Source organism: Spodoptera frugiperda, chromosome 17, assembly GCF_023101765.2.
Source record: "Spodoptera frugiperda isolate SF20-4 chromosome 17, AGI-APGP_CSIRO_Sfru_2.0, whole genome shotgun sequence".
Lineage (NCBI taxonomy): Eukaryota > Metazoa > Arthropoda > Insecta > Lepidoptera > Noctuidae > Spodoptera > Spodoptera frugiperda.
The window spans coordinates 6,114,116-6,141,501 of NC_064228.1; the positions used below are offsets into that span (position 1 = coordinate 6,114,116).

The 27,386-nt window shown below is 35.7% G+C and overlaps 1 protein-coding gene across 4 annotated transcripts in view; it reads left to right on the plus strand.

Moving 5' to 3' along the window:
- Positions 1–18,317, plus strand: part of LOC118276605 (nephrin-like) — a 477,612-nt gene extending 459,295 nt beyond the window's left edge. For 3 of the 4 annotated variants that reach the window (XM_050699883.1, XM_050699882.1, XM_050699884.1), the window contains 9 exons: positions 5,213–5,306; positions 5,804–5,917; positions 6,438–6,550; positions 8,100–8,283; positions 8,777–8,914; positions 11,002–11,091; positions 13,009–13,400; positions 14,114–14,393; positions 16,555–18,317. In XM_050699883.1, coding sequence (XP_050555840.1) covers positions 5,213–5,306; positions 5,804–5,917; positions 6,438–6,550; positions 8,100–8,283; positions 8,777–8,914; positions 11,002–11,091; positions 13,009–13,400; positions 14,114–14,393; positions 16,555–16,652 — 1,503 coding nt within the window. In that variant the 3' untranslated portion in view covers positions 16,653–18,317. The remainder of the gene's footprint in view (positions 1–5,212; positions 5,307–5,803; positions 5,918–6,437; positions 6,551–8,099; positions 8,284–8,776; positions 8,915–11,001; positions 11,092–13,008; positions 13,401–14,113; positions 14,394–16,554) is intronic. The other variant, XM_050699885.1, reaches the window with a different exon arrangement.
- Positions 18,318–27,386: the final 9,069 nt, after the last annotated feature.

Genomic DNA, 27,386 nt, shown 5'->3' on the forward strand with positions numbered 1-27,386 from the left:
TATTAATGTAATTTTATTCTATAAACATCTGAATCGCAAGGAAATTACACTGTTGCACGGTTGCACAAGTACCAACAGTGTTGCCAGTTTATTTTTATGTAAATAATACTTAGACGAAATAAAAATACCTTGTTGCGAGGTCTTGATTTTTACCCCATGACCTACTACTGATGAACTTGAGAAAAACTATTTAATAGTTACTTGATTCATAATAGTTTTTGCACACTTAAGAAATAAAGAAGAAACAAATGCAAATTTTAATACAAAAATTCAAATAAAAGTGGCAACATTGCTCGAACTTCCCCGAAAAGATCTACCCGGTGGCGGCGCGGTGTCGGCGCCATCTTCTTGTTCAAAGATCAATAAATTGCAGACACTCCTCTTGCTTCCTTTGTCTGCTACTGTTTTATTAATTACGTTTCTCAGTTATTTTATCTTTAATAAGTTAATTAATAAAGAATCAAACTAAATGCATGAACGTGTGAAGGCTTCTTAGTAGTGAAGCAAAACGGACTAAATTGATACCTACTATCGCTACCTAACGGTACTGGACGTTAGGGATAAAACTATCTCAGTGTCACTTATACGGCATGTTGGTATGTTACTTAAGGTAAGCAAAATGTTTTGATTTGTAGTTCGTTTAGAAAGATGATTTAATGATTACATAATAATTAAATGATTGAATGATGATTAAATAATAAATCAGAATAGTGAAGGCTTAAAAACAAAAAACGAACTTACGTAAAATAATAAAACAAAATGTTAGCAGTGTAGGCATAATGCATGTTTAATCATTATTGTCACTTCTGTTTTATTTTAGGCGCGTCGGCTTGGCGCTTGACGTTTGCGTATGTAGTAGTGTAGGGCTCGCCCACGCACACATAACCGCTGTGCCTACTACGTGCAACAAAGTATTGCGCGGTCGAGTTAGTTGACCCGTGGCTACAGCTGATTGAATTAATTTACATTGCGTTTTGAAAAATAATTACTGAATATGGTTTTTTTTATTGCGATTCTATTTCTTTGTATGTATCAAAGGCTAGTGACCTCCGAAAAAAAAGTGTAAAAAATTGGACGCGTTTTTTTTGGTGCCTTCGTATCAGTAATCACCAGCACTATCGCCTGTTTTTGTTTTCGGAAGCGTTTCCCTTACACCCGTTATAGTAGGTTTCCTTAAGGCTTGAGCAGATAAAGAACTTTTTCTTTAAGACAAAAAATAAGTAATGACAAAAACGTCCACTGCTTTTTTGAGGGGGTATCCAATGACATGGGTCTCAAACCCTACTGACGATTCCGTTAATCCTGCTTCTTCGACCGTTTGAGTGCTATAGTCCGCAGTCCAAATCTACTTAGAGGTCGCCGTCACCGACCACATCCCTGATGATACGGTGGAACTCAGCCTATGCAGGCTACACCACAACCGTATGCTCCACCGTGTTCTTCGAGCGGTCCACGCAGTAGTAACAAAGATATCCACTGCTGAATACAGGTCTTCACTAATAAATAAATTTATTGACTCAACTTTTCACAATACGAACGTATTGCACGCCTCACCAAGGTTCCGACGACGCACGACGTTGTGGCTACTCCTCACATACAAACGTGATGACAGTCCGTCATCCAGCGCACTCTTCCTCTCGCTTCGTCTCTTGTCCGTCGATCCGTTGAAACGTCGCGCGACGACGCAATGCAACTGATAAATGGGCATGTCATAAAAAATATAGGAAAAACGACAAGTGGAGCCACGCTCTTATGTTCGTCATATAAAAGTTTCACGTGTAGACAGACCCTTAGAACACGCTTTCATATCTTAGCACCGGGAATTTTTGGTTTTAATAACGATATGTTGAAATCTTTGTAGAAAAGGGGAAGAAAAAGAAATATCGTATGATGAGTTCATTGATATGGCTATGCTATGGCTTCACTTCGTTGCTGGGGAGAAAAATATTATATTAACACCTGAAGAGTAAATTTTGGAAGCGTTTTTATTTCTTAGATGAGGCTGTAGACCAAGAATTATCCCCCTTGAACCTATAGAGTTCCAATATATAGTACACATAAAGAGTCAACCTATAGGGTATAGAATAGAAATGGCAGTAATGCCATAGTGTTTCTTACTCGTTCTTATCTTGAATCTACCTTTGGAATAGGGCAAATAGATTCTAGAGCACATTAGAGGGTGGACCACTGAGACAGACCCAGACAATATTGTTTTTTACTTTTTTTTTATATTGGCCTAAGTATCATTGCCTCCACATTGAAGCCTCCACAGATGGGGCCCAGTGGCGATTTGATCCAATGCGGACTACCTTTTTGACTATGACTTAAGGAAATCAAGCAAACAAAAGGCGGTAAAAGTTATTCTCGATTTACGAAAGTTTAAAAACCTCCAGGTACTTTACCCAATCCAATACTTGAAGTCCCTCGATATCCTTTATTCGACCACGTTTCCGACCACAAGGCTCTGAATATTTTCAGCAAGGCGCGAAAAACACTGAATATTGTCAAAAATTTAATGCTGAAACGATGCATTCCAGTTGAAAAACGTATTTTGGAACAATGACTCAGTATTTATTGTTCATAAATAATCCGTTAAGTATTTAAACAGCCATAAAATATCAGTTAAAAATAAAACATTAAAAACATAACACTTAATTTTCAACTTTACGTCCCAGGAAAAAACGCACATTTTCAAATTGCAACAATACGCTACCGAAAGTATGCTTCATCAAATTTTATCAATATTGACATTTCAAAATGGTTGCCGTACAGAAACATTGTTATTTTCAATTCCCGTGTAAAAATATTACCGTTCGGTTAGTTAAAATACTACAAAAAGTTCAAAATTGTATTTATTGTAACTGCGAACGTAAGTTACTGGAGTTTTTTAACTGATAAACTGGCATTAAATACTTTTTTTGTGCTTTTTTTAACACTGAATGTTACGCGAATGTCCCGTTGCACGCATAAATCATTATTGAAAAGGTTTTTTTTTTTATTTTCAATGTATTTATTTGTTGCTAGTTAATGTTTCGCTATATTTTACAAGTCAGTCAATAAAATTTATAAAGCACTTTTGTTGATACACTTAATTAACTAAATAATAACTAAGACTAAAATATTTACAACATAAAAATACTTAAAAAAAACTTAAAACGTCGAAAAAATTATCCTCATCGGAGTCGTAATAAGGGTACCTAAAAGACTAACAGCATCAAGATTGGACCATGCTAGCCTTTCAGTCACTGATCCAGACATTGTTATTTGGCAATGCTCAAGGATTGGACCAAGCTTTTACAAAAATGAGGCCGGCAACGCACCGGTGATATCCTCTGGTGTTGCTGGGTACTCCATGGGCGAGTCGCTCGCGAATCGCTTACTCATCAGGTGGACATTTGTATATTTTGCTCGTTTTCCTGCCTATTCCACAAAAAACAGCTAGCCTAGATTCAGATTCATGTTGATCCAGACGGGTTTAATTGTTATTTCGGGATTACTAGGTGTCATATTGCACGTGAAATTTTTTTCATACGTTTATAAAAAGCACCCACGTATATCGCACATGCAGAAAATAGGACGCAAGTATTTGTGGTGCAACGTGATAAAAGAAATTTATACAGACTATAATAAGGCTTCAAAATTATCAAACACAAATGGAGACCAACTTGTAACTTTGGCTATTCTCAACAAACTTCAGCTAATAATATATTGAGAATATAAGATGCATGCCTGTTTTGTATCAACAGTACCGGTGCGACTGTCTCTCATGAATAAAATATTTTTACTCTATTAAATCATTATTAATCCGATTCTGGTAACTAAATTCAAGGAACCGGCGATTATATTTTCTTAGCCCAGCTTAAAAACCAAATCTAGTTATTCTTGCACTCATTCTCTGTTTAGACCAAAACTAGTTACAATAATGTTTTTGCTGTCTGCTTTAGATTAAGATTAAAATATGATTCTTAATTGTCATATTTTAGCATATAAGAGTTTCAACACTAAAAGTAAGCGAATAATATCTGTTAAGAAAAATAAGATTGGTAGTGATTGTGTAAAGTCAAATTCAAAGATTACAATAGTACTTGGTCTTATATAACAAATGATTGATTATAAAGTTTTATACTTTATTCAATACTAAAAAAACTAAGTGTAAATTTGTTTTGTTGAATGTTAAAAAAAAACTTTGACCTACTTTAGAAAAAAAAAAACGTTGCCCCATTTATTTTCTCCTGTGCCGTGGGTGCGTTTACAAACATACAAGTTCACATACACATGACACCCAGACCCGAAACAACATTTGATGGATCACACAAAGAGTTGCTCCGTGTGGGAATCTAGACTGCTACACATTGCGCGGCAGCCCGTTGCCCAGCCACCGCGCCAACATGTAAACAACACAAAACAATTCAATATTAAACACAACTCATCCGAACCCTTTATGACACGGAAATGTAAAATCGTCCGTCATTAATCCCATAAATAATTCACAATGGTTTATTTGAAAACGCATTGATTTCAACGTCCAATATTAATTGGTATACCGTCGCCATTTTGAAAGTCCGTTACAACAGTCGCAAGCGGCCATTTTGATTATTTCAATTTGGAATTAACAACGTTCCTTTTTGCAATAATTGATGCGTATTGACAAAAGCGTATTATTCAGTTTATTTGTCGTAATGAGTTCCAGTGTCTCATTTTAAATCGGAAATGAATATTTTCGCTGATGCATTGAACGATTGACGTGATGTTGTTAAACTTAATTTATCTGTGCCTACTGTTATTTATATGGGAGTATTTGTTTGTTTGTCTTTCATGAACTCTTACGTAAATATGTTTCTTTGTTACTGTGTAAAAGTATGTTTCTGTCGCGGTGGTCTCAGATGCCCGCTTCTTATGCATGAAAGTGCGGTTTAGGAACCTACCAACAGCAAGTATCAATGTGACTTACAAGTGCATTGCCAGCCTTTTAGGGGTTAGGAATTTAAGGGTTGTTGGGAAATTGGGGATTGGGAAGATTGGGGAAGGAGGTAATTGGGTCTCCGGTAAGCTCACTCACACAACGAAACAAAACGCAAGCGTTGTTTCACGTCGGTTATCTGTAAGGCTGTGGTAACTATCACTCCGGTCGAGCCGGCCCATTCGTGCCGAAGCATGGCTCTCCCACACTTAAATAAATATACTAATACATAATACTATGTTTTGTCCACAGGAGTCAATGTCTTACCACTGGTGGTTCAACAGCTCGGCTCACAGCAAACACGAGCTCACCACATCACCGATGAGCACTGTAACCAATCTTCCAGGTAAGTACCATATTAGTATCTAATGTCTTCATTCTGTTTATATTCTTTTTGTGCACATTTCTTTATCAGCACCCTAACTGTTTTTTTCTATTCTGTTCTATCAGGTTAGATTATGATTTGTCTTTTTATATGGTAAGTATAAGCGGGTAAACGAGCAGACGGATCACCTGATGGTAAGCAATCGCCGCCGCCCTTGGATACCCGAAACACCAGTAGCGTTACAAGTGCGTCGTCGGCCTTTTTGGGGGTTAGGAATTTAAGGGTCCTTGTGGGATAGATGATTGGGAAGATTGGGAAGGGGGGTAAATCGGCCTCCGGTTCCTCAAATTCAAATCATAACATAGTTAAAAACTTGCATTGTTAAAGAATTGCGTTGTCCAACATTAAACTATTTAATTGTAATTCTCCCAACAAGACAGATAATATTTTTATTTACTATTCATTGTTTATTAAATAATTATTTATCATTAAAACTAAATTCTGGCAATTTGTATCAGGTACCTACGTATACATGGTGAACACATCATCAGACTACGGCTGGGTGCAGTGCTCGGGAACCAACTCCGTGGGAAGGCAGACAAAGCCGTGCCTCTTTCATATACTACCAGCTGGTAAGTCATATTACAACCTCGAAAGAGATTAGCAAAAGCAAAAGTTTTCTTGTCCTCTAAAAATATCTTCTGATTTATTTAGTTGGTCGAGTGCTCGCAAGTGCGACTGCCGTACAAGGGGCTTCGGGTTCGATTCCCGGGTCGGGCAAAGTATGGCTGGGATTTTTTCGGATTTTCGAAATTTTCTCAGTAGTAACACGGAGTCTGGAATTATGTCCATTATATGGCATTGTGGCAATAGGCTCACCCCCTATTACATGGGACTTATAAATTTCACAGCGGCATTATGTGATTTAGACACTCCTTCTCACCTCGCCCAAGGCGGGAGAAGTCATTGGATGATTTACCCCCATTTTTATTTTGGGTATCTCTACCATCTCTGGTACTCTCTAGCGTCTGTGGTATAATGATATTTTTCCCAGAGAATGGTCTAGTTACCACAGATTTGTATTTCAGTTAAGCAGTAATCTAATTAAATTTTCAGTTCACAGGATTTTAACCCTTATTATGTTTTATACAGATAAGCCGTCGACACCGAAATCGTGTGAGATCACCAACGTGACATACGACTCTTTGACGCTGAACTGCACGCCAGGACATGATGGTGGCATCCACCAGTCCTTCTTATTAGAAGTAAGTGAAAGTAACTCAATAGTTATAGATTTTTTAATATTTTTAAACTGGTACACCACCATACAGCAGTGTATTGCAATAGGCTCACCCCCTCTTAAGGTGCTCCCACACTGCAGTTATATAACGTTATACAACATTGTGTAACATTTATAATAGCATGTAACATACTCTACAACCACTGTTATAATTTGTTTAAACACAAATGTTATTGTTACACATTGTTGTATAACGTTATATAACCGCTGTGTGGGAGCACCTTTACATGGGACTTATAACACAAATGGTGAAAAGTGGGTGTATATTGTACAGCGGCATTGAGTGCCGTAATGTACACCTCTGCCTACCCCTTCGGGGATAGAAGGCGTGACGTTGCGATTTAAACTGGTAACAAAGAATTATTGCATCATGACTGAATGGTTAGCGGGGTGACTGGGTAACCGGCTGCCGTGTAGCGTGTACCTGTTTCAATTCCTGCTCGGAGCAACGCTTTGTGTGATCCACATTTGTTGTTTCGGGTCTGGGTGTCATGTGTATGGGAACTTGTATGTTTGTAAAAGTATACTAGCCCACTACGCAAGAAATATTAAAGTTAATCTCACTATCTATTTCGATCACGGTAGCCAGTCTGTCTAACTAGTCCACTACACAGGAGATATTATAATACACAAATGTATGCGCAAACGTATCTCAACACAATTTGAAAAAATTACTCTCAATCGAATCAATGACAAAACTTAAAGACACCTGTAGATACAACTAACAAAAGCCGAAACAATATAATACAATACAAAAAAAAATACAACACATAATATCATTTGTCTTTACTCGCACACAATAAAGAAATAAAGAAACGCGAACAAAAAGCATTATATAATATGTCGCTCGAGATTTATTTATATTGAGCCTAAGTGACAGTAATAAGACACATCGATAGCCAATGATATATCTATATTTAACACAATATACAAAAGATAAACTATATTTCTTTCACAAAAGATACCCTGGGACCTTTTATCTTTTATCTTTTTCACAATATTGGTATAAAATAAAAAGATATTATCAAAATTTTCCGTTCTAAGAATTTTCTTTTGTTTTCAGATTTAAGGTAGCAATAATAATTTTGTAGATTGTGTTTTGTTTATTCTAAATAGAAATAAGTTTTAATAATAAAGAGGGACCTAAGTCTGCTACGTTGGTCGAGTGGTCGCAAGTGCGACAACCCGATAAGGGGTCTCGGGTTCGATTTCCGGGTCGGGTTAAGAATTACTGGACTTATTTTCGAAAATTTCTCAATAGTAGCAGCGGAATCTGGAATTATGCCCAGTATATTGCAATAAGCTCACCCCCTATTACTTGGGACTTAAAACACAGATTGTGAAATATGGGTGTACATTGTACAGTGGCATTCCGTGCCGTAATATGCACTGCTTTGAGAATAAAAAGGCGTGATGATAAAAAAAACTCTTATTTTCACATGAAAGCTGATATAGTAGTTCTAAATTAAAATTTAAACCTTTTACCCTATCTAATAAAGTCTCTTTTTCAACAGATCTTCGACATGGCAACAGGGTTGCTACTCCGAAACGTTAGCAGTGATGACCCTGAGTTTGAAGTGGCAGGGTTGTCAGCGAGCAATTCTCTAGCAGTGTCCGTCAGAGCGTTTAACAAGAAGGGATTTAGTGAAGCGCTAACCCTAACTTCTAGTTTGCTGAAATACCCTCAACGGCATACAGGTATGGATTTAATGACTTAGGTAACTTAGGTGACTTACCGCCGTACCCATAGACATTTAATGGTTGCGTAACCCAGTCCTTAGCCATCGTTTACGATAAAAAAATCTTTACTAAGGAATAGTTTAAGTAATCATTAAATGACTTTAAGTGCGGCAGTTAAAGGTACATTGGTACTTGATATATTTATGATCACTCGTGTCATCAATCCCAATTTAACAAAGAATCGGATATTTTATAGTATAAGCCGGTAAACGAACAGACGGATCACCTGACGGTAAGCAATCGCCGCCGCCCATGGACACACGAAACACCAGAGGAGTTACAAGTATGTTGCCTTTTGGGGGTTTAGGATTTAAGGGTTGTTGGGGAATCAGGATTGCGAATTGAGGTAATTGGGCCGCCGGTAACCTTAGACATTTGACGAAACACAACACAAGCGTTGTATAGTCTCACTCAATTTTCTACCCAAAAACAAGGAGTATAAAGTCCATAGTTGTTGCAGCTCAAGTGCCAGTCAAGGTGGAACTGACAACGGTGCTGATTATCGTGCTGGGAGCCGTTGGAGTCATCGCTACCATGACAGCAGTACTAGCCATCGTGTTCTGCTGCAAATATTGTAATAAGCGAGAGAGTAAGTATAATAATACAGCGTGTAACAAAATACCCATATACATCAAGAAGCACTAAAGAATACAGGTTGAATAGAATCACAAAGTTTCAGCTCAAAATACGTTAAAAAAATGGTACCAAATATTTGGTGTCGCATGGTTCTTGATTTTAAATCATCATACAAACGTATCACAACACTACAGAGTTGTTATGTTATCTAGAAACCGTGCACTTGATATGTATACCCCCTTTTTGTTACACCGTGTATAAGGTAATTCATCATCATCATTATATCAGCCATAAGACGTCCGCTGCTGAACATAGGCCTCCCCAATGACTATTAACAGTTTAATGCCCGAATACTCAAACGCTACTCAATTTTAAGACGCTCTCAAGTGTAGTTCTGTCACTATCAGTTCTTTATAAAATGACAGAGATAGCACGATATTTAAGTACAACTTAAAATTGAGTAGCATTTGAGTATTCGGGCGTAAGGTATTTGTAAAAATATAAAACACAAACATAGGAAGGTTTTTTATGGGAACAAACTCTTTAGCTTTACATATTAGTATAGATTGTAAAATGTTATTATCATAAATAATATCTAACTATTAAAATGAAAATTCACTAATTAAATCATACAAATTATACTAGGCAGAGAAATCATAATTAAGTTAAAATTCATTTCGAATGCATGTACAGTCAGACACGTTATTTGGCACCTATGAAAAAAATCAGAGCGGCGAACGCACTCTTGATTCGATTACTTTATAAGTAAAGCAAACTCGTACTAAGCGCTCTGATAGTAAGTCATCGGTGCTGTCTATGGACGCATGGCATGTGCGGGAGGAACCAGTGTGTGTGGTTCCGAAGATTAGCGCGTTCAAACAGACAAACTCTTCAAGCTTTCTATGTATTTTATCTAGTATAGGTTATAAAATAGTATTATCATAAATAATATCCAACTATTAAAATGAAAATTCACTAATTAAATCGTACAAATTATACTAGGCAAAGAAATCATAATTAAGTTAAAATTCATTTCGAATGCATGTACAGTCAGACACGTTATTTGGTACTCGTATGCAAAAAAAAATAAAGGTTGATTCAGTACAGACACTAGTGAAGTCACTCTTTGTGTGATCCACAAATTGTTGTTCCGAGTCTGGGCGTGATGTGTATGTGAACTTGTATGTTTGTAAACGCACCCACGACACAGGAGAAAATCCTAATGTGGGGCAACGTATTAAAAGAAAATACAATACAAAATACAATTGATTAGCTACTAAGTTTCAAAATATTTGGTTTCGTCACGTTATTCGTTCGTTCTTGACCAGATTAGCGATATATTAAAGAAAAGCCAAATTAAAAGTACCCTTAACCGCTTGCACGAAAAGACTGATGACTGTTGATGAAGCGAAAGTAGTATGTGAGATTCGTAATAATTGACGTTTAATTCTCTCTGCCTACCCCCAATGGGAGATAGGCGTGAGGTTATATTTAGTTTCGTTAAGCTTACAATTTAGTATGTACTGTTGCTGTACTAAATTAATATTTTTTTTTACCTGCATATCAATAATTTGGCTGACTGTACCTGTATGTGTTTTTGTGAAATATTCATAATAATATAATTGATTTGGCTTTTTTAATAAATTTAGTTTTTCAATGGCTTAAATCTCATGCAATGTATAAACCGAAAATCTGCTGAATTTTTCGTACGTCATGGTTATTGGCATAACATATTTAGACACCATGAAATGAAATCATAGAGACCTGGGCTCACAATATAAAAATATTCAATTCATCACACATTAAATAATTTGATACATAACACACACCTTTTTTAATTAATATGTTTATCGGCTTACTCACGTAACGGTTTGACGAGGAACTCGACTAGTTTCAAGCCTTGCTAGAGGCTCATATTCATGAGCAGCATTCCGCGACACATAACGCGGCGACTGTCGCGCTACTACCTCAAAATAATTTATCATACAATTACGTGAGTAAGCCGAAAAACGTAATCATTAATTTAGTATGTCTCACGACAAATTATAACATAAAATCACTCATAAATCAAATAAAATATGCCTTTCTCTTTCGTTTTAGGGAAAAATGAGAAGGACAAAAGGCAACAAGATGAGACTTCAAATATACCGCTAACAGGAACCAAAGAGTCGGAAAGTGTCGATAGTTTGGGTAAGTTTTTTACAGTATAATCTTATTACTTTAGATATTTAGGAGAATGTAACATTAGTTTGGCTTTTCCTACATCTAAGGCTGCTACGTGTTGTGACTTCCGGCCCAGAGGCTTAAGACGCCCGCTTCTCATGCATGAGGGTGCGGGTTCAAAACCTACCAACGACAAAGTACCAATGTGACTTTTTCCGAGTTATATGTACTTTCTAAGCATATTTAGACACCACTGACAAACGGTGAAGGTAATCATTGTGAGAAAACTTAGGCTTACATTTACTAATTATAAGTTTGAAATCACCAACCCACATTGAGCAAGCGTATAGTTTTCATAATTTATTTAATACGGTTTAATATAAATAAATTATAATCGTATTTACTTTATATTTGCACTTTTTTGTTATTGTTATTTACATCCATATCTACTACTGTACGCTCTAAATTGCTATTATGTAAATCATTGTTTCTCAGTAAGCGAATTATGTATGTGATTCTCATGAGAAATAAATATATTATAAATCTAAACCTAATTTACCTAAATAGTGTTAAAAAAAGGTTGACTATTTCCTTCTGCCGCTGAATCGGTTTTCATAGAAGCATCTATAAGAGCCTGTCTCTGACACATTCTGTCACCATATACACACGATACACAACATAAGATAGAGCAGCTTACCCTATGAGTATCATATCTCATACCCCAGTCCAATCCAAAGCTTAGAGAAGTCACAACACGAGGTATACCACTGAGCAGGCGGTACACTGTAACTTATATTCACTAACTTGTGAAAGAGGAAAATGTAGTCAAACGCCTATTAGATACCCTTATTTAGCGTCTTATAGTTTATAATTCGCGTTTAGAGCTTACTTTTATTTAAATTTCTTGTGGTTTTGGATTAAGATAAAAGCTAGTAGATTTTTCAGTCTGAATACCCTGTCTGTGTATCAAATGGCTTGGTCATACATTATTATTATTTATTATCAGCCTTGGTCTCTCTAATCTTCTTCCACTCGTTTCTTCAAAGAGCTTTTGTGACCTCAAGTTCATATATGGCGTATTCACCCTGCCCAGTTGAGCATTAATCACCACACTTGCTCAATGTAGGTTAGCAATTTTAAACTTATTTAGTTTTCCTCACGATATTTCACTTCACTTTTTGCCAGTGGTGTTTAAATAGTCTTAGTAAGTACATATTATAATTAAGAAAAAAGACACATTGGCACTTGCTATTGGTTGGTTTCGATGAGAAGCGGGCGTCTTACACCTCCGGGACATGACTAACCTCCAAAGAGAATACCATCTCACTATCATCTTTGAAAGACCATCCGATCAACGAGCCAATATTAAAAAACTACCTCACAGCTTCACTATAAGTTACATCATCACATCCACCCAACACACAAAGAGACCTATACACATACATATACAGGTATCTTATGTACTTAGGCTAAACTATAAGCCGGTCTGACCAAGACCGCTCGAGAGCAAACGGCCAAAAGCTAGACAAATGAATTACTATCTGAATACGTATATTGTCTTAAATGTTTAATTAGATTTACTCGGATTCTATGCTTTGAATTAGACCTTTTGGGGAAAGGGTTGTCTCCTTGTTGTTAGGATAGAATTTACGTTTGTGTCGAAAAAGGAAAGTAGGGTTTTTGGTAGTTAAATTGTGAAAAATCCTAAAACCTTGCTGAAAACCGCATCAAAATCGGTTCAGCCAGTTGCTAGATAATTGCGCACAAACATACATACAGGTTAAACTAAGAACTCCTTCTTTTGAAGTCGGTTAAACATGGCAGATTTATTTCGTAAACTACCCATTCCGACAGTATACCGACATAATAACTACAAAAACAAACACCAAATAAATCCCTTCAATCAAAAACAACTCAAGCACTAAAAATATTCTTTTTTTCCAGACAAAAACCCAGACATCATACCTTTAGACGGAAAAATCAGCGACAGTTGCTCTAACAAATCTTCTACAACCGACTACAGCTCAATAAGGCCACTCATATCAAAAACTACAGACAAATACGATTTGTCTACAAACTGCGATAGGTTCTATGATCATAACATAGACCCTTGCAACCAATACATACAAGTGCGCCCCATGGAATACCGACGACCAACCTATGCGCCAACTTTACAAATGCCCAACCTTGGCCCAAGCATACAAAGTTTGGGACCAATGAGCAGTTTGCATATGCCAAATGTTGGCCCCAATGATTGCCACAGACAGCCTTATGATAAGGTTTACGAAGATTGGTTGAAGTATAAAAATGCTTTGCCGTTGAATACCAGTGGGTTGGTGAGTATAAATAAATAGTTTACTAAATTGAATCATTCCTATTATTTTCTATATGAAGTGCTGACAGTACCTGCATACATTCATCATCATCATCATCATCATCAGCCTATAGCAGTCCACTGCTGGACATAGGCCTCCCCAATTGTTCGCCACTTTGCTCTATCACTAGCGACTCGCACTAGCGACTCTGCATACATTGTTCTCACATAATTAAACCAAGGAAACCAAGAATTGTATTGTGAACCTGATCGAAAAAGAGTAACCTATGGAGTTTCCTACTCGTTCATCTCCTTTACTCATTTTGGAACTACTAGAACACTACTAGACTATGAAACGAGCTAATAGCACTTCACTATGATACATCATGGTGACCTGTCATGGCTTCATTGACTGCCTATCTCGTAAAAACTTTTTTTTGTTTTTTTTTTTTATTCGATATAAACTAATGCTTGACTACAGTCCCACCTGATGGTAAGTAGTGATGTAATCGTTGATGGTAAGGCGCACTAGTTTATTAAGAGCCTAAACTAAAATCCTAAGGTTACTCTTTCAACTACATAATCCTGAAGATCTTTAAGTTCGTTTTAGAAATTGATCCTCATCCTCATCGTCTCACACTTATACCGATCCCTTACCATCCACTTAAAAACCCTAAAATCAGACCATCCTAACTCCAAAAAAACCAAAATCTAACCACCACATTTCCATTCCAGCTACCAGCAGAGCAGTTACTACCACCAGAGTTATACGCCACTCCACCACCACCATCTCTCTACAGCAACCCAAACAGAAACCCTCTAAACCTGACTCAAATGCCTGAGTTAGAACCTAGGTACCACTTAGAACCTAGGTCTCTAGCTATGGACTCCAGGAGTTGTTCTAGCTCGCCCCCTGTGAGATTCAACCCTGAAAACAATAGTGTGTACTACAGTAAAGGAGTTTTGGATAGAACGACTAATACATTGCCACATTTGAAACCTACTAGGATTAATGGTGAGTATAATATGTTACTCATATAGGGTGACCGGTAATTAGTGAACGATATTTAAACAGGTGATTGTACTCATGATTACAAACAACTTTCCCAAAGAAACTTTTTTTGTGTAGTCATTAGTTTTATTTTTATCATAATAACAAAACAACAAAATTTCATTAGCATGCGTGCGTAAAGTTCCAAAATACCTATTAGTCTTCCGATAACGCGGGCGCCTCGCTGCTAAAAGCTGATCATGCGACAGCAAGCGAGCCCGAAATTTTTGTTTACTAGTTACCAGTCACACTATATAACTGACATAATAAATATAATAGTAAAAGTGCACAATAAGTGTCATAGTATTTTTTTATGCTAGAGAAGTATATTTCTGAGTCAACCATGAAATAATATTTTATATTTCATGAATTTGGGATCACTGTTGATTAGATTTCCGGTCGAAATAACTACTAGTGAAGATCAGTATGAATATTTGATGATTTCGACACAATTTTCCGTTCGATATTTATCAAGTCCAATAGCCGTAAAAGTCTAATTATAAAGAGAAATTAGGTCTTCAATGGGACATTATTGTCTTTGCTTCTTGTAAAAGGTACTGCGATAGCATGTAGTACTTATTTAATGAACTATTCCATTTGAGCACTAGTGACCAATAAGATTTTTAATTTCTGCTACTGTTTCATTCAACACTGAAGAAAATATAGACTTAAAAGTAACCAAAATACGTCGTTAATCGTCGTACGTGAAAAACTTAAGTTTATTAACTCTTATACAAAACATACTAGCTTCTGCCAGCGGCTTTGCCCGCGTTCCCGTGAGATGAAAAGTACTCTATCACCCAAATCCGCTCATACAACGTCTGTACCTATACAAATTTAATCAAAATTTGTTAAGTAGTTCAGTGTGATTGACGGACAAACATTTGCATATTCAAACAAACAAACTTACAAATGTGTTCGAGCCCCGGAAAAACCCGCTAGGTAGTTCGCAGCTCCGGATCAGCCCTACTGGGCCTCACCTAAGGACTTAAGGAGGTCTTATGGCTCGTTGAAGCGCCCGCGGAACTCGACGCGCCTTACACACTGGTCTGGTTCTGGTCAGGCGGCGAGCTACCCTTGCTCGAGGGATCAAAGCCTAGAACAGATAGATACCAAACTTCAAACAATAATAATCTTTTACTAAATGATGCCATATCAGGCCCCTTACCGTCCACTCGAAAACAGGCAAAAAGTACAGTCACCAATAAAATACAGAGACCATTCCGCAATGTTGTGTTGTGTATAACACTCGAAATTTCCCAGCACCAGTTATTGCTCTGCGGTTTCACATTAATTAAATTCAGTAAACAAAACTGTCCAACAATCCTATATAATCATATTATTATATTCAGAATCATGGAAAGATAAATTGTTCCCAGTTTCCACTGTAAAAAATGGTTGTTTAAATAAGTGGCTTGAATTATGTAATGAAGTAGGCGCTTGAAATAAGAAATCTTTGTGACAATTCTTTCTAGTTGATATTTGCAGAGCGTTGAATTAATTAGGTCTGTGTTTTTTTTTTATAAAAAGAAACTAATTTCGTTATAATTAAGTTTTATTAAGGAATACGAGAAATTTATAATTTTGATGAAATATACTGTTCTAGCTAAATTCACAACCGACTTTTGGTCTTAGAATTAGCTAGTTTGAATAATAAGTGAATTAAATATAAAATAACTATATTCATTAGGATACTGCTTAGATTCTATTAATACAATTACATATTTTTTATGGCATAAGCAGGTAAACGAACAGACGTATTACTTGATGGTAAGCAATCGCCGTCGCCCATTGACCCCCGAAACACCAGAGGTATTACAAGTGTGTTGCCGGCCTTTTAGAGGTTACGAATTTTAGGGTTGTTGGGGAATCGGGATTGGGAAACACAATGCAAGCGTTACTTCACGTCCGTTTTCTGTGAGACCGTTGTGTCACTCCGGTTGAGCCGGCCCAATTGTGCCGAAGCATGGCTCTCCCACACTAACTTACACATTATACATTCTTGCAAAAATTACTAGAATTGGCAAATTTTTCTTGGTAAACCCCAAGATTATTCTCAACTAAAACTTCCTCACGACAAACACCATCAAACAACGCTTTAAAACATAAAATTTTCTTTTCACAGGCAACTCCCCAACGCAACTGCAGAGTGATCCAAAAACTGTCACAAAATCAACGGACACTTCGCTAGAACCAGTGAAAATGGCAAAAGAGTGCGAATGAGACAAAAAGTATTAAGAGGACTGTCGATCCTTTCAAGTACTTTACAAATAAGGACAAAGTGTGGACTAGGTAAAATGGCCTCGTGTAAGGCCAATGGCCTAGGAATATTTGGCCTGTGTACCATATAAAGGTGTTGAGTGTACTTTAATGTGTGATAAACATTTGTGGAAATCGTTTTGGAACTTTGGACCCGTCCGTTGTGATTTTATTTTTGATTTTCTAATTAAAAAAGGTGATTTTTGTTTTCTAAAATTGAAATATACATAATTGTTACAATAAAATTATTTGATTATATTTTTTTCCCAAAATTAATTAACTTATTCATTATTACGCCAATAAAATTCGACATAATAATGTGAAAAATTTGATTATTTCTATTATTTGATTATATTATTTTGATTCTGTATTAGAATGAACGATAATGTCAATTTGATATAACGAAACAAAATGTCTAGATTGTAAAATAGTTTTGCATCTTGTCATAAGATGTGTAAGACTGAATTTGTGTAGCAATTACACATGTTTAGATAAAACAATTATTTGATTACATTATTGTAATTAATTAATGAAATAATTATCTAAGATAAAAAATAATTACCGCGCAAAATAATTATCTTACTAATGAAATAATAATTCGTTTGCAAAATTGGAATATATTAAAAATCAGTGTTTGTTTTTACTAATAATACGATTATTTAAAAAGAAATTAGCTAAACAGAATATAAATAAGTACGTTGTGAATGTATATAGTGTAAATATTTAAGTATGTTATACGAAAAGTTGCCATAATAGTTAAATAGTTAATAAAACATGTATAACTAAAACTAAAAAATAAATTAATATTGTCACAAAATCGAGCTTTTATGTTATGAATGATAATTTAATTTCGTTGGCGAAAGGAATGGCACGAAATACGGAAATGTACGTTATCCGAAAAATATACGAAAATATGAAGAAACAACACTTGAAAAGTGTAAATGTTAAATATCGTATTGCATGTTAATCTACGGATTTGTTATTTTAAAAAAAGATTTCGGAATATTGAAAGCTTACTCGTGATGGGACAAGCTATGTTGTTTAAATGTAAATTATATAAAATATTATATAATTATATAAATAAATAAATAATTAATGTGATAACAAAAGGATTCAAGGATAAAACATCTCAGTTCACGTTGGAATTTTTAATTTATTTTCTCTTTCCATAGTTTCCCTATATGGCCTAAAATTTTTAAGTTAAATAATGGGTTCATTCATTTATCATTTACTTTACTAAATTATAAAATAAATTAAATTTTAAATTATTCTCATTTTCTAATGTAATAGAATTGTAAAACATGTCTTTCATTACCGAAATATAATTTTTAAATTAAAAAAGACGAAATGTTTTCGTAATATAAATGGAAAAAGTTTGGAAATTATAAAAGATATTATTCTTTGTTCAAAAACTTCGTGGACTGAGCACTGAGATTAATAATTTAAAATTTTAATTTAAATAATTAAAATAGTTTATTTTCTTTTTTTAACAGTGTTTGATTCAGACCAAAATTTTACTGCGAAATAGAGTTTATTATTAGAATATTATTTTATAATGTAAAAATAGTACCATGACTTAGATTTTATAGATGTATTGGTATAAGGTACAGTCGATACAAAAATTATTAAGTTACCATCAAAAAAATTATTAAAAACATAAAAAAACCCAATTTTTATTGATAAAAGCAAGCAATTTTAGAGTCTGTTTATTTATTAAAATAATAACTATAGAAAAAAAATAACTTATTATTTAAAACACGTTATGTTGTAAGCGACTGCACCTTATTCTTTAAGCATTAATTTCTTTTATAATTGTTGTATTATAATTTATATTAATTAGCATTTTGTAAAAACAACTTATAAGTGATTATTATTTCGTTTTTTTTGTGATGTAAAATTTCCTTGGAAATAATAAATGTGAATTTATAATACTATATGGTTTTATTTTTATTCTCGTTTCCCTGACTATTTAGATATTTATTGTAGCCAGCGCTGAATCACCAGAATCTATTATTTTACTAGAAAATATAGAAATTAGTGTCATCAAGGAAACGTTAGTGCTACACATTTATTGTCTAATTATTATGATCGCATTCCACGACATACGACGCGGCAACTATTTTACTGCTACATGAATATTATGAGCCTCTAGCATGGCTTAAAACTAGTCGAGTTCCTCGTCAAACAGTTACGTGAGTAAGCCGATAACATAATAATTAATTTAGTATGTCTCACGAAAGCTATAATAAAATTACAACGTTGTTGTTCTTCTAAATAAAAATATTTCTTCATTGTTCTACAAAACCCAATGTTCTAATTAATTTCTATTTCGCATGAAATCATAATTTTAAACAAAAACCCACCCAAAACCGTGAAACAATTATGTTCTACACCCATTAAGACATCACCATTTCAAAAATATACACAAAAAAACACCATAGGCACACATAATATTGTCGCCGACTGTACACAAAGCTACTGAACCGCAAAATCCCACAGCTATGTCAAACAATTCTGTTTGTTTTCCACATAACACGACATGGGAACTTGACAACATAAATATTGTGACTGCGCCCGGATTAGATCCGTATTTTTGTCGACATACGAAAAAACACACGTTACAAAAAATTGTTGTGTGTGTAGATAAATATCCTTTTTTTCAAAAACATGATTTATAACTTAAAATGCTTAAAGTCTTTATGATTTGTGTGTTTTATGTAGAATACCTATATTTGTACCCATCCCTATTCTTCCCGTGGGTGTATGTGGCATTGGTAGCCTACAGCGATATTCTAAATATGACATATATTTTTAGGGGGTAAATTATCAAATGACTTCTCCTACCCTGGATGATGGATGTGGCGAGAGGGAATGTCAGATTCTCACTGATTAAAAACCACCCCGTTCCTACTCCTATTCTTCGAGGCGGAGCCCCGGTAGCCCGCTAGGTAGTTAGCAGTATCAGTAGGGTTGTAATCTTCAACTCGCCTTACCAAGCGTGGAGGTTAAACCAAAGCTATATTTTTACCTGAAGATTAACAAAATGTTCTGACATATTTTATGTCTCAAAGGACCAGAAAAAAATTACATGTAACACTCACTTTTCGCCAGTTATGTTATGTTATAATTCGCTTTTAATGTAGGGTCGAATTTATGGCCGAACATTAAGTTCAAAATACTGCATCAAGTTACTAAATCTCCATCGATTATCCTCAATAAAATTTACAATAAATCAAAGATAAGCTAAAGGATAAGGCTTTAAGGCAATTTGACCCTAATTTGCACTACACCACATAATAAAAACGTGTTAACGAAATTATAAACTATCTTTCAATAAATTGCTTCAATTTCGGCGCGAAATACCGCCGCCATTTTGTAAATTGCAACGCAGTTATTGCTACTCGAAAAATTGTGTTCGTTTTTTTTTGTTAGTAAAAATATTTTTCGATTTAGTTATTTACTTTATTGGTTTTTATAACTAACGTGGTATTGATACGTTTCCTTTTTTCTATATAAGGGCTTTCCTATCTGCATTATAGTGATGATTCTTATACAAAATTCAAATCATTAAAAAAAACAATCACAAGGTGATTTATTTATTTATTTATCACAAAAAACATGCATAATTTTACAGCTTAAGCCGTTTTACAGTTAAAGATAAAATAAAATAGCATAATAATTTTAATTACTTAAAACTAATTCATCAGCCATCCATCTTCTCACAATTTAGTGATGACTAAAATAAAGTATTCTTTAGAAGATAAAGAAAGCAAAAAGCATCCAGATCGCTATCATATTAACAAAAGGCTCCTTCAATGACTTCTACATAGGTTAGTTGGTAAAGACTCCAAAAAGTAGTAAAAACGTAAGTATAACTAAGTATAAATACTTACTCGCCGACGTAAAAATGCTGTCTAGTAGTTTATGGTTCAAATAGAAAGTTCGGGAGCTTCTTTTGAAGAGGTTGTCAGAGTCATCATAATCAATCATGATAAAGGTACAAATATCGTGATAGCAAACGAGCAGACGGGTCACCTGATGGTAAGCGATCAGCGCCGACCATGGACTCCCGCAGCAGAGGAGTCACACCTTTTAAAAAGGAGTACGCTCTTTTCTTAATGGTTTGAAGCTCGTATCAGTTCGGAAATACCACCGACGACAGCTCATTCCACAGTTTTGCTATGTGAGGCAGAAAGTTTCGTGAGAAGTGAGAAGAACTTTGTGTAATTAAGTATATTGCATTTTGTTACTTTTCGTTTTTTCGAATTTGCTTGCTTAGTGCATTTTTTTAAGGGGGGATACCATCCAATGATACTCCTACCTTGGGCGAGGCGAGACTGACTAAAACTCACCCCATTCCTACTCCTGCATTTCGAGCCGAAGCCCCGGTAACCCGTTAGGTAAAATCCGCAGCTCCGGTGCTTCGTGTATCTACCACTGATTTGTCTCTGCATCACCCAAAGGTTTGGCTGGTAGAGAATGCTTACGGCATCAAGCCCACCTTGTACACATTTATGTATGTACATGAAGAACTAAATAAATAAATAAAATACAAGAAACACATAATTTACAGACGAATCATCACAGTCATAATTATTTTACCTCCATGATAATTTACTCAGAATCTTATTAAATCTCGTCACACACGTTAAACCTTGTAATCGCGATAATTGAGTTCAGAATCACTAAACAGTCCAATTTTCACTCATTATTTTTAAACACCTTAAGAATTAATTCAAATGAGGCCGTAATCTGAGTCAATTATAACAAAATGGTGGAAAATGAACATCAAAATTGTTTTCGATCAAAGTTTTTAAGTAGGTTCCTAAGTAGCTTCGTCTGTGTTGCTTTTTAATGAAGTACGTTTGAAAATGGTCAGTGAATTTTGTAGGAGAACGTGATTAATAATATAATAGTAATAATGAAAGCCTTTTAATAACAATCTTTACGGAACTCAGAGTCATTTAATGGTTTTTTAAGTCTCAGTCCTTAGCAATTGTTTTCGGAACAAAATCGTTACTAAGGAATAGTTTACGTAATCATGATTATTTATATATCTGAGAACGGTAGTTAGAGCTACAAATCTTAACTTTTGTTTTTAAACTTAACAACCTTTTTCGGCACTGATGGGCTAGCACGACCGGAGTGATACCACGGGCTCACAGAAAACTGACGTGAAACAACGCTTGCGTTTTATGAATGAGGTTCCTGGAAGGCTTAAATACCCCGCTTCCCAATCTCCGATTCCCCATCAACCCTTAAATTCCTAGCCCCCAAAAGGCCAGCAACGCACTTGTAACACCTCTAGCGTTTCGAATGTCCATGAGAAGCGGCGATTGCTCACCATCAGTTGACCCATCTACTCATCCATCCTATAACATAAAAAAACAGGAATCTCACAAATCACAGCACACCAGAAAATCCACTTTTCCTTAAAGACTTTACACAAAAACACGAAAACATTAGATCCTTACTATCAAAGGCAGTCGCAGAGCTAAGATCCTCTTGGCACCACAAAGTACCACCGTGGGAGATAAGATTATCTCAAAGTTATTTATAAAAGCGACTTTGTGACGTTGTGGCGCGATTCAAGGAAATAGCACGCACATTACGGTTTAGACGTTAACTTACTTTCTCTCGTTTTTAACGCTAAAGATGTTGTTGGAATGGGTAGGTTAGGAATTTAGCGTTTAATGGAAGTAAAACATAACATCGTTTGTTTATTTATTTATTTCTTAGTAAAAAAATACGTGCATAATTTTACAGCTAAAGCTACTTTGTACTGTTTAAGTGATATGAAATATTTCACAAAGAGTAGTCGCAAGTGCGAGTGCCGACAAGGGGGTCTCGGGTTCGATTCCCGGGTCGGGCAAAGTATTACTGGGCTTTTATGGTTTTTTGCCGGACAAGGGGGTCTCGGGTTCGGTCGGGCAAAGCACTATTGGTCTTTTTCGGTTTTTCGAAAATTTCTTAGTCGTAGCACGGAGTCTGAAATTGTGCCCAGTATATGGCAATAGACTTACCCCCTATTACATGGGAAATAACACAAATGGTGCAAAGTGGGTATATATTGTACAGTGGCATTACGAGCCGTAATGCGCATCTCTACCTACCCCTTTGGGGATAAAAAGGCGTGACGTCAAGTTGTTATTGCTATCGTTCATCATCAGACCTGAAAACCCTTGCTCAGTAGTTGTAAATTCAAGAAGAATAAAACCCGAAAACACATCAGCTTACCACAAACCAGTACACATAGCATGAAGATTAAAGATTCATTTCGCTAAACACAACCATTGTAGTTTAGCTAAATAGGAAGCCATTTTGGAATCGCTAAGCATTTGTGGCAAACAGTGAAAGAGACAAAAGGATACCGTTTTATTTTTATTTGCTCCTAAAAGCAATATGGAAGTTGAAAACAGGGAAAAAACTGGGATTGCTTTGCATTTCTTGTTGTGAAACTTGTTTGGAGTATAGATAGGTATCTTTCTTAGAATAATGATAATATGAAGACTGCCTCGTAGGTCGAGTGGTCGCTAGTGGGACTGCCGGGCAAGAGGTCTCGGGTTCGATTCCCGGATCAGTATTACTGGGTCTTTATCAGCTTTTCCAATATTTCTCAGTAGTAGTACGGAGTCTGGAATTGTGCCCAGTAAATGGTAATAGGCTCACCCGACTCAGTTAAGCTATGTTTTTTAAATGGAAAGATGTCTCGCATACTTGAGCTGCGTATCTTCCTCGCACAGCCACATAGCTTAGTATCAGTGGAAACGGTCGCATGTAGGCGTTGCCGATGATGCGGTCCGTACGATGCGGATCAGTGGTCGCAGTTGTATCAGTTTCTATACAAGACAAACTAAAATTCGTTGCGTGCGGTGCGTACGATGCGGGCCTTAAGATAGTACTCTTTTTGTCTGTAGAGGAGCGATGACAAAATGTGTTCTACACTGCTGTTACCCCACTAATACGACAGGATATCTTCCACAATTAATCCCAAGACTACTACACAATCTAAAATAAAACAGCACAATCTAAAACGCTCCGTTTCCATTTCCACACGAACTAAAATAATATTTCTTTATGATTTACACAACAATTTTTTATTTTAAAATTAAAAACGTGAATCTTGAAAACTGTGAGGAGCGATAAAAAAGTGTAGAATACTTGAAACCCGAGCTGTTCTGTGTCGCGGAAGTTTAGCATCGTCGTAGAGGGTGTTGGGAGTCTAGGAAGGGGTAAAAAGGGGGGTGTATTGCTACAAGTACCTCTACTATGAGTTTGACTGCATGGTTGGTGCGGTGGCTGGGCAACTGGCTGCCGCGCAACGGGTAGCGGGTTCGATCCCCGCACGGAGCAACTCTTTGTGTGATCCACAAATTGTTGTTTCGGGTCTGGGTGTCATGTGTATGTGAACTTGTATGTTTGTAAACGCACCCACGACACAGGAGAAAATCCTAGTGGGGGGCAACGTTTTTATTAAAGAAAAAAAAGCTATTTGTCGATACTCGATAGTGACGATGTAATTTTTTTTACGGTACATTTTAGTTCCGTATGTGACCACTAGAGGCGCTGTAAGATTTGTCATTATAGAATTTAGGACATCGCTATCGAGTATCGACTAATATACTTTTAAACTCATGGTAGAGGTACAGAGGGCGTTGTATGTTAGTGGTGGTATACGTTTTCAGTTCCCACTACTTTTTGCCCTCTTGTCTTGTGATGTGATAGTATTAGAGAGTTTAGTGTCATTTATGTTTTATTATTTTTTTATCATTAAGTATTGTCATGCTTTTAGTTAACTAATGGGATTAGCAAAAATGACACTTTATTTTTAAATATATTATTAAGGTTTATTATGACATTTTGTGTATGAAATTTTCGTATCATATTTCGTACCCATTACCTTTTTAAAAGGCTGGAAATGCACCTGTAACTCCTTTGGTGTTGCTGGTGTATTGTAACATTGATATTTGATTAAAATAATGAAACTAAAAACGATATTCCTTCGAAACCATTTACGAGTATGAACAAATCGTTTCTGCGTATAGTTTCAAAAATATTTTTATTTAAAACTAAAAAGCTCGTTATTCAGATTTCAATCAAACGATGTATGTTTGTTCAACGTTTATTGCAATACAATATAATTTATTTATTTATTTTAACACATGTAAAACCAACAGCTGCACAATTTGATTAAATAAGTAATTTGAGTAAGTGGTAGGTAATTATAACGATTTTTAATTTCCAAAGGGATAGACAGGTCCATATATTCTAGGTAAAATGTAACAATCACTTTTTATCAGTTAGACCATAAGTTTCATGTAAGGTGAGCCTTTTGCATTGCATAAACAAAATAATAAAAATCATAATGAGGTTCAGCACAGATATGGAATTTAGTTTTTTTTTTTTGTATGGAATAGGAGACAAACGAGCACACAGATCACCTAATTGTAAGCGATCAGCGCCGTCCAAGGACACCGCAAACACCAGAGGCGTTACAAATGCGTTGCCGGCCTTTTGGAGAATAAAAATTTAAGGGTTGTTGGGGAATCGGGGTTTGGTAAAATTGGGAAGGGCCTCTGGTAACCTCACTCACACAACGCAAACATTGTTCCACGTCGGTTTTCCAAAACATCCGCATAGCCTTAACAGGTGCATTGCTGGCCTTTAAAAAAGGATTAAGCTCCTTTCTTGAAGATTTAAAGGTCGTATCGACGTATATTAATTACTTAGCAATTGTTCTTTACTAGTAAAGTGCAATATGAGTTAAATTAACAGAAAAGCAAGGCAAGTGCCTTTTTATGAAACTGAAGAAAATACAGGATGTGGACAGCATGACACGTAGGTACAGGGTTGCCATTCACAAGAAATGAAAATCGGGGAGAAATATCTCAAATTGAGGTTGGTGGATTGCTTCGGTGGGCGAGTAAGTTGCAGTTAAGGGATTGGGAGTTGAAGATAAGGGGAAGATTGGGTTTGAGATATAAAAATTGGAGTTTTTTTTTTTCTAAAATAAAACTAACCTCAGTTACTTTTTAGTACATCAGCTACCGGCTAATAAAAGTCTCGTCAAAATTGGTCTAGCCATTTCAAAGATTAGAGGGAACAAACAGACAGACATACAAAACTTGCAAAAAAAATAATTCTGTATGTACCGTATGTATATTCATATCCATGTAACAAGCGGTTAGTGAACAGCATTCTTCCTTTCCCAATTTGTTAGGGCAAAAATGCTATACAAATTGATTTGTAGACCAAGTTCGTAGACTATACATATATACTGCTTAGACTAGTAGTCGCTATTTAGTTTTGTTTATTTTATAATATTTTTTATTGAGAAAAAGTCCATTAATAAATAAAAAAGGTACAAACAGACCCCTTAATTTTATTTACTAGTCTAGATAGTAGATAGATTTAAAATCTTACACAGGTACATTACATAACTTAAATAACATAACTTACAAAATAACAAACGGCTCTTACATTGTATCCAGCTAAACTAAGTTGAAACTAACCGCAGCCCTACCTGCAGTTAGAACCGCTTCACCGTAAAACTAAAGTTAAAATCACAAAAAGTCAAGTTAAAATTTAATTTTAACCGTCCGCTCGTTGTGTGGATAGGTTTCACTGAAAATTGCATTTTAAAACCACATAAATATAAAGGCTAAAATGCCTTGACTAGTACAATTTCAGTATTGTTGCGGTGATTGTTTTTTTTTTATTTATATTAGAATTTCAAATATTTTCTTTCTAATGTTATTGAATAAGTATGTACGTTTTAATGAAAATATTTTTTGAATTATGTGTCGATTATTGTAAATTACACCTTAAAGCTGTTGTCCTATCGAGAACTAGGTAAGCAGGTTCCGCGCGCGCCTCAAAGAGCCATCAGGCCACCGCATATGGGTCGGACTACCTAGCGGGTTACCGGGGCTCCGGTTCGAAAAGCAGGAATAGGAACGGGGTGATTTTTAGTCAGTAAGAGTCTGACACTTCCTCTCGCCTCGCCCAAGGCGGGAGAAGTCATTGGATGATTATCCCCCTCAAAACAGAGTAATTATACTACCTACACTCAATTTTATATCCTTTTACCAAATATCACAATTTCGGATTAAATTTAAAGATACCAAAAAAAAAAACGCCCGCCCCAAGCTTCTAAACTCCTGCAACTCCTGTAAGCCAGGATCTACAGTAGATACAAACATGAAAACACCGGAACATTGAAGTCCGGCGCGTCTCAGGGACATGCATAACTGTCTTGGATCCCGCAATGAAATAAACCAAAAGATATTATTAGTGGCGAAGAATACTTTTGCTTTTGCTAATCTCTTCCGAGGTTGCAATATGACCTTCCTTCCTAATATATGAAAGAGACAGGGCTTTGTCTGTTGAATCCTGCAACGAAGTAAATCAGAAAATATTTATTAGAGGGGAATAAAAAGAGACTCAAGCTTGCTCAGTGACCCATTAATGAGAAATCTATCCTACCATCCAGATTGCCCGGGATCGGTTAGTACGTAATAATATCTCCTACACTAAAATAACAAACTTAGAACCTAAATCCCAGTTTCCAATCGATCAATGATTGTGACTGGATGCTATCAGTGGCTCAGGATATTACTCCCGTCCAATTTCCTTTGGCTACTGACACTAATACGTCTTTGAATGTCTTTATAGTTACTATTACATACTTAACCTTGA